Source organism: Charadrius vociferus, unplaced genomic scaffold, assembly GCF_000708025.1.
Source record: "Charadrius vociferus isolate BGI_N301 unplaced genomic scaffold, ASM70802v2 scaffold2, whole genome shotgun sequence".
Taxonomy (NCBI): domain Eukaryota; kingdom Metazoa; phylum Chordata; class Aves; order Charadriiformes; family Charadriidae; genus Charadrius; species Charadrius vociferus.
In genome coordinates this window covers 2,455,739-2,464,503 of record NW_009647595.1, presented here as the reverse complement: position 1 = coordinate 2,464,503, position 8,765 = coordinate 2,455,739, and the positions used below count along the sequence as shown (strand labels likewise).

General features: G+C 41.1%; 1 protein-coding gene across 2 annotated transcripts in view; it reads left to right on the top strand.

The window, feature by feature from the left end:
* Positions 1-2,561: 2,561 nt before the first annotated feature.
* Positions 2,562-8,765, top strand: part of ENPP2 (ectonucleotide pyrophosphatase/phosphodiesterase 2) — a 59,231-nt gene continuing 53,027 nt past the window's right edge. For both annotated transcript variants that reach the window (XM_009880993.1, XM_009880992.1), the window contains exons 1-2: positions 2,562-2,756; positions 3,070-3,172. In XM_009880993.1, coding sequence (XP_009879295.1) covers positions 2,724-2,756; positions 3,070-3,172 — 136 coding nt within the window. In that variant the 5' untranslated portion in view covers positions 2,562-2,723. The remainder of the gene's footprint in view (positions 2,757-3,069; positions 3,173-8,765) is intronic.

Below are 8,765 nucleotides of genomic sequence, written 5' to 3'. Positions count from 1 at the left end.
TAAACCTCTCATTTAAAGTGTCACCTAGTGGCTGGTTGGAAGTTTTGCATCCTTTTGCATCCAGAGTTAAATAATAATCAGTATGACCATATAAGCCATAAAAGCCAAAGGCCGATTCTTATGCACAATAACTGATGAAGAGGCGTTTCATATTCTGTTGATCTTGTTAAAATTACTTTTTAATGTGTTTCATTAAGCTCTAAAACTTTGACTGAACCACTGCATTCTTGGGCCTGGAATACATTATTTTAGCTTTAGTCTTTCCTATTCTGATGAATAAAATGACAATCCATTGCTAAAAAATTTAATTTCCAGTGATCCTAGCAGTGAAATTTTGCCTGAACAAAATCATTATACCTCGTTCATGCTAATAGGTTCCTTGTGCATCTGTGGGGTGGCTTCAGGCAGAGTCCTTATGACAAAAAGATGATTGTGCATCTGAGTATGCGGTCAGTTCAGAGCTACTGGAAAATGTGTCTTACATAACACATATGAAAAAGATTAGCAGATTCAGAGTCGTCATCATCTATAGTTCTAAAGGATATTACAAAGGAGGTTAATTACTTGTAGCATGGACCAGGAAACATAAAATGAACTCCTCCATTTATATGAAATTGTGCAGTTTACAAGCTCCAGAGAGGTTTCATGAATGGAAAAATTAAATATGTACTTTCAAATCAGCAGAAGTCATCCATGATGCTGTATTTTGGGGGCTTGTTTCTTGCTTTATTTTTCTGGGTGGTAATTTTTAACTTATGTAGGAGCTTTATTTCAAAAGAACTGAGCACCTGTGTGTTAGGAAGATACGCAACACAGCAAAGGCTCAGCATCTCTGAAAATGAAGCTGGACATATTGTCTTGGGCACTCAAAATTGGCCACCAGATTTGAAAATTCAGTTGTGTTTTGCCTGGGTCACTCACTGACCCAAGCGTCCCAGGCTGGAGGAGAGCTTAGGGCTGCTGATTCCTGTGATTTGCCCATGAAATCATGGACTTCATTAATTGAGATACATAGGCAACACCATTGAGCAATTTTATTTCTGACATCTTTGGTTTCCCTTCTGCTGCTGTCACACACTGTTATACTGATCTCATGCTTGGGGGTGAAGTTGTTTAACCACAGGATATACCAGAGGCTAAGGGTGAAGAATTTTGTAGGAACAGCTAGTAAAAATTTCAGTGATTATTTTTCTCTAGACCTCTGTGGAGTTTTTTTGGTTTTTACTGGAAAAATATTGCCTATTGCAACCTATTTAATTTTCAACCCAGCTAGTGATGAAGTGAACATTAGAAGATATGTCTTACCTTCACAGTCCTGGTCTGTGCAAGGGAGAGGAATACGACGTAGGTCTTCTCAGGCTAATTACATTTCCCTGAGGCTTGCAGTGCAAAGATAGAGCTGCACAATGGAGCCACTTTTGGTTAAGAAACTGCATAAAAAAGGATCAGCTCCTAGCAAAGGCTGGCAGCCTGGTAAGAGGTGGGCAGCAAAGAGGAGGGCTTTTTAGTCTCTGCCCTGTAAAGCTACACCGTGGGGAAGGAGAGGTACTGCAGCAGGTAAAAGGTACCTCTAAACAAAGCTCAAAATTGTGCCTGTTTAATATTGCAAGATAGTTTAAAGTAAACTGTACTGTTTTTCTTAATGCCAATATAGAATATGGGACAGGTCGCACGGGAAGCTCAGTCCATCCAAGGGCTTACAAAACTTGACTCTGTCTCTTTAAATGTAATTGTTAGTAAACACTTTCATGAAAGAAGCTTTATTCAGAGAAAAAAAAAAGTGGCAAACTACACTAGCAAATAATTTGCCTTGGCAAATAATATTTAAGCCACTGATTTGAACAGTAATTCTGCTTAGCATTATCATTTGCTTTGTAAATAGAAGTGCTTATCCAAAGAGCCGAGCTTTCCGTTGTTGATGAAAATGGGAAAATGTGGGGCAGAGGGAACGTGTCACTTCCCTTCCTTTCTGGAAGTCTGCGGCTTCCAGCTATTCAGATAAAGCTGCTTGCGTTTCCATCCATCCAAGCCTTGCATCACCACAGCAGCACCGGAGAACAGCGTTGAAAAATAACCCCCGCTCTGAAGGTGTCCCCACTTCGGGGGGGACTCTGCTCCGTGACCCAGTTGGAAACTTCAGGAGCAAAGCGGGGGAATGAAACGGCTGCCCGAGCTCCCAAAGCCCACCCGGCCGTCGCCAGGCCAGCGGCTGGGGCTGCGTGCTGGCCCCATGCGCCGAGCCCACCGCGCAGCAACGCCTGCGACGCCGGGTGACATTTGAGGGTGGCATCGGGAGATTTTCATTTCCCAGCCCCGAGTGGAACTTCCCCCCCCTTCTTCTCTGAGCCAGATGGAGATGCATTTGGTTTCTCTTTTAACCATGTTACTTTTGCGAGGAGAATAAACGGAGCAGGAACAGCTCTTGGCCGCCGCGACACAAGAAAGCCCTGCTTTGCCAGAGGAAACCACATAAAAGCGTGCGTGTGTGTGTTTGGGGGGAGGGCGCAGCGAGGGATGATGCCTGGAGCTTCTTGCACTCGGAGCTGTGATTTGTGAGTGAAACATGATGAAATCACCCCCTGGACAAATCACACGAGCCTGTCAACCTCACCAGGTGGGATTACTTGTAGCTAATAGCCCGAACTCCCAGAGCAAACAGAGCTCTGCGCTCACTATAAAGAAAAGGCGACGGTGCCGCGCCGGCTTTTCAAGAATTCTCTAGTATGGCTCAGAAGGGCTGCGGCCACTCGCACCAGGTAGGGGAGGAGAGGAGAGCAGAGCAGCGCAGCCTGTTTGCTTTTAGAGGAGGAGTAGTCCGTCTCTCCTGAACAAGTTCCTACAAAAAGGAGCGTTTCAGTTTCAGAAAGAGATGTTTTATTCATAAACCCCTTCTGGTTTGTGTTACTCTCCAACGGTGATGCTGTCAGCTGCTGCTCCAGTGATGGGAACTGCAGCGCTGGGGAGCCCGAATGTACAGAGGACCATCTCTGCCCCTTTAATTGTAACGCTCTTAGTTCTGAAGTCCTGCTTTTTGCACAGTTTGCTCACTTTGCTGTTTTACTTTTGCAGGTTATATCTTTATTTGCTTTTGCTTTTGGAGTAAATGTCTGCATGGGATTTACAACAAATCGATTTAAGAGATCTGAAGAATGGGATGAGGGCCCGGTATCAGGTACAGTAACAAACATAAATTGTACATCGCAATACCTTTATGTTATATACTGTGGTTAGAAACCACTCCTACTCTGAAACAGTAGTTTGCTTGTTCCATTTCCCTCTAGGATATGGAGAAGAAGAAATAACTCGCTGAGCCCGAGTCAGTTGACCTTTGGGACTCACCTATAGGTCTCCTATTTACTTAAACTTTTGCTCTGTGTGCATGTGACTATGGAAAATCTAGCTTATTTTAGGACTGAGCACTGTCAGCCTCACAGAGACGGGTCTCATCAGCTCCTGCATAGCATTTGCTGTGTTTTGTGCTCCGCACAGTTTCCTTCTCAGAGCTAAGGCAAGCTCCCTGATGGGTTTAAGGGTTCTGGTTTTATTTTGGTAGCTATTGAAGCGGTTTCTTGAGAGGCACTGGTGAGAAAAGCTTTTGGGATTTCTGTGGCTCCTGAGGTCATGCTGGTTTGTGAACAGTAGACGGCAGACATCTGACGGCGGAGAGGGCCGGGAGAGGAGAGCAGGTGTTCGCCCAGATGTTCTGTCACCGAGTCGTCTGTTTTTCTTTAGCCTCCTACTTTTTTTCTTTGGAGGAAAGCGAGAACAAGCCACAGAAGGGACTGTTGTTTGTGTTCTGGGGCAGTATAGGGTTTTGTAAGCTCGGGCATAGTCCAAGTGGAAAAAATATATAAAATGGAAAACTATTCTCTTTTTTTTTTTTTTTTTTTTTTTAAGAAAAAAGAAGTAGGCTTGACTTGTGTCTCTGTTCCTTCTTTTGGCAGGAGAAAGGAAACTTGTGGTCATTGACTTTGAGCTGGCTAATATGACTGAAGTGAAAGGGTTTCATTTGCAATACCCGTCTGTAATGACAGCTTGCGAATTTTAATTATAAAATTGTTTACCGTGGCCTGAGTTTGTTGTGTTCCTGGTAATGAAGCTGTGTGTCCCCCCGTACCCCCACCCCCACCCCCCTGCCTTCTTTCACAGGAATTGGTGTCTAATCACAGCCACAATCAGGGCTGCTGATCACTGAGCAGAGGCATTTTAGGTAACCAAAAAGATAGCAGCTGTTGCTTTTGATCTTTATATAACGGTAAAAACAAAAAAAAAGGCTTGAAAACCAAATTTATTTCTATTTTTATCTTTTAGTGTGTTAACTGTAGAGCACTTGTGTAGTGTGTGTAATAGCAACGTGAAGGATTTGCATTTCATATCTTCAACACCTGACTGCCAGTTGCTTTCCTTTCAGTGGTGACCCTCTAGGCTCTAAGGCAGGGCTGGTCAGTTGGTTTGTACTGAAGTCCCAAAGATCCGATATTTGGGACCCATTGCAGGTCATCAGTGCCAACTCTGCTGAGCCAACCAGCACTGTTCAACACCGCCAGGGCTGGGATCAGTAGCTGTGAGCTGTTTCCAATAGCAGGAGGTTTAACTTAGCATTCCAGGAAAATAGGAAGAAATATAGGATCTCTTGCAAGAGGGCAGGAGATGGGGTACTTTTGACAGTCTTGAGAAATTGCTTACAGGTTGAATTGGACCAGCACCTGGCACTGAAGTAGTCCAGTCCACAATGCAACAATGAGAGACAAAAAAGTAACGGAGGGTTTTGTCCCTTCTGTGTTTACGCAGCTTGGTTACTTTAATTGCAGTTAAAAAAAAAAAAAAAAAAAAAAAAAAGGATGTGATAGCAAAGAATAAAGTATTATAGTCACATCTGTCTAAAGAAGAAAGTAAAAGAATTTATTGGAGAGGTGCTTTTCTTAACAAAATTAAAGCACTGTGATGAAAGAATCTATTTAGGCTCTGCTAGTTCCATGACTTCCAGTTGTAGTTCTTCAGAAGTCCAGGCAATTGAATATCCAGGATAAAAGATAGTTATAAATTCTTTTTCAACTCCAGTCTGCTTTTGCTTATTTTGCAACTCCATTCTGCTTTGACTTATTTATTTCCAAGTTTCTTGCTGTTTAGAGTTAATTATTTTGGACTGAAAAAACACTCTTTTCACCAAACATTACTATATATGGCCAATTGGTTATTTCTCCAGGGGTATACCAGGACTGTAAGCAAATTTTAGTTTTCATCTAGCATAGAACTCATCTATGAGTCAAAAACAACATGTTTTTTTTCCCCGGTCCATTATAAATGCGTGTAAAAGAAGTACCGTAATGCCTAACCCCCTCTTCTTGTTCTCTTTTTACAGTGTACATATATATATGCATTTATACATTTGAGATGTTTAATATTTGTACCCAACAAATTATTTCATTGAAACAATTTTTTGACATAAAATTTCTAAAAGACATTAGAGAACGAAGGCTCCCATTCTTTCATAACCTCGCATTTGTAAGTTATTTGCTTCATGGGATTTCTACGCATCTTTGTAAGATCTTTCAAGGACTTTTCATTGAAATTTTACTTATTGCAATGGCATTCTGCAAAATGAAATGCAAGTTCATGATGTGAATATTATCTAGCAAAACTAGTGTTCCAAATGTTTTGTATAGGTATTTGGCTGATCCATATAGGTTCCATATAGGATCCATAGGATCCAAAATGGCAAATGCTTACCAGGTAGTTTCCTTCCTGTAATGACTGTGCAAGCATGTCTATATTGTGCAGTCCTGTGATTGAAATACTACTGGAAGTGAATGGATTTGATTTTTTAAAAAATATTGTAATCAGATAGAATCAGAGCAAGTAGTTTGATATGGCACTTTCCAAGGTCAACATAACACATTTACAATGGAAATGTAATAACGCTCTATGGACTGAATCAGAAGGGCTTAACTGGCCTGTGTAACTCTTCTCTCTCTAACCTATGACATAAGAGACAATCCTTAGATGATTGTTTTTAGCTTAGTTGACTGAAAAAAAAAAATGCATGGGAAAAAATGTGAAAAGCTTTATGTATTATGTAAGGAGGGGAGGATCTTCATGTTGAGGTGCCTCTGCCTGCTGCATGGTCCGATTGCAGGAGCTGTGGAGGGGTGCAGGAATTTTGAAAAGGACTTTGAAATTGTGTAAGTTTGTTCTGTACAGGGGCTTCTGTTAATTTGAAAATACTTGCCAGGGATGGAGCTTCTGATGATATATATGCAAACTATTCTGCATGCACCAGTACCCATGCCACAGCATTGTGCACGACCTGAAAATCATGGTCTGGCTGCAAAGGCAAGGTCAAACGTGATAAACAAAGGAACGATCTTAATGTATTCAGAGATCAGAGGAATTAAACCAAGTCCTCTTTTGTGTTGCTATACGGAAAGTGTCCTACACTGACTCAGGAGGTGTGACTTGAATTTGCTAAGTAATTTGGGATAATTTGTTATATCAGTAATGAAGTCGTTGTCAAGAGATAGGAAAAAATAACAGGCAAGGTGGCTGGGCTAAACATTTCTTATGTGAAATGGAAACCCCACTTTCAGTTATAGAAGATGGAGCTAGAGGGGACCTTGAACAGCTATGTAGACCTTCTCTATATCCCAAGACATGGCCAGTTATTACTGAAATGCTCCTGACAGATCTTGGTCTAACCTGTTCTTCAAAATTTCCAAGATCAGAGGTTGCACAGCCTCTGCGGGCAATTTGTTCCAGTGGCTTCTTGATAAATGAACTGCTCTTTACAACAGTTAGGCACTCCTTGAGCTGCATTTGACTCTGTCCCTTATGTAATCTGCAGTCAGATTTACACCTTGTCTTTCCTAAACACATGTTGACATCTGTTTTTTGACCTTCTGAAACGATCTCTCTCTCATCCCTTTGAAATGAAGAGGGCAGTACCAGTGTAGGGGATATACAGTGTATGCTAGTATGTAATACCTTTGAGTCCATAATACCTTTGATTTACAGCTTACTGTGACTGTATATATTACCTAGCTTCCAAAAAATAACATGGAAATATTATTTAGTAACAGGTTTTCAGCAGCATTTGGCAGGAAACAGCTGTCTTTAAGAATAAGGAACAAGACTTCACATCTCTGAAAATCTGAGTGTCAGCATGCTTTGAATCAGTTCTCAAGCAATTAATTTCTAACATAGCTTTGTGGCCTATTTATGTGAGCAAAAAAAAATACTGATCTCTGCGTTGCCAGACCTTTAGCTTCTTGCAAATGCATATGGCCAAAATATTGATGGCTCATTAAGAGCGTGCTTGGAGGGTATGTACCTATAGAGTGAAACTTCACTGTGTGTATGATGTTACTTGCCCTGAGCAATACTGACCTGATTGAAAAAAAAAAAAAAAAAAAACAAATGCAGAGAGCCAGTTATCTACTACCTTTTCCAGCAGTCATATGAATGTGCCTTGCCACTGCCGTGATCCATGACTGCAACCACGGTAGGTTTGGTTTTCTTACCCGTTACCTTGCTGGAGGGTTGATTCACTGCCAGGTTTGCTCCCTGAAGTGGTTTATGCTGGTGTCCAACCAGTGCCAGTGCCACTCCACGGGAAGTAGTGGAGCAGTAGTGCTGGTGATGGGAGCTGGTGGGACATCAGCTACTACAGTGTCACTTCCAAACTCCACCTTCATCTTCTTTTCCATCCATTCACACAGTGTTGGGATAATGCCATCTTGTATGGGAAGAGATTTCCCCTCAGTTTATGTGGAGACTAAACTTTCAGCTATGTAAAAGAGTAGGAGAAAAATATATAAGAAAAGATCAGAGCAACTGTTTCCCAAAACTGCCATTGCATCAGTCCTCTTAAAATCATACTGCTAATCATGGTGGGGTTTGCCAAAACCAAAACCAAACCACGGTCTAAAAGAAAACAAACCCCAAGACAGTTTCAAAGACTTAATTTTAACGGGTCTCTCAAGGAACAAAAGGCATTGTGAAATTTTCCTTGGAACACCTCTGTTTTTAAAGAATAACATACGTTCATTATTTCATAAAATACTATTAACCCTAGAAAGTAGCACACAATTTTCCTGCTTCACGTTAGCCGCAATGTAGGATTCTCTTAGAAAAAAATGTATAATATGCATAAAATATGTAAAGTGTATAAAATGCTAAGTTTTGAGAAAAGAGCAGAGAAGTACATATCAGCTTTGATAGTAAGGGCCCTTACTAATAAATAGATTATTGAAGTCTAATACATTATTCATGGTTTTCAGACTGGCAGTCCTCCATTTAGTTATACACATCAAATATATTGATTTCTTACATACTTTTTGTATTCCGTTAAGGTTTTATAATTTAATGCTCCACAGAAGCCCACCAAAAAGCCTTGCTTTACTTCTCCATTAATTTATAGAGCATCTTACAGTTTTCTTTCACGCTTGACATTGATTTGGCGCCTTCCAGTATAGCAAACCAAGTCCTGCTGACTGCATGTAGATTAATTGCAGTCCTTTCCTATGCAAACTGCCCAGCCAGCCATGAAAATGTCACTTGGTTTCTGGAAACAAAGGCCTGCTTCTGAGGAATAGCTGCAGCTCCTGGAATGGGGCCTTGGAGACTTCAATACATTTCTGCTAATGATCTCTTGATTGTTACAGAGGTAAAGCCAGGGCTGTTTCTTTGCAGGACGTTATCACAGCACGGCTGCTTCCTTCCTTTTTTTTTTTTTTTTTTCCCCCTCCCCAAAAAAAGCAACTTTTTTG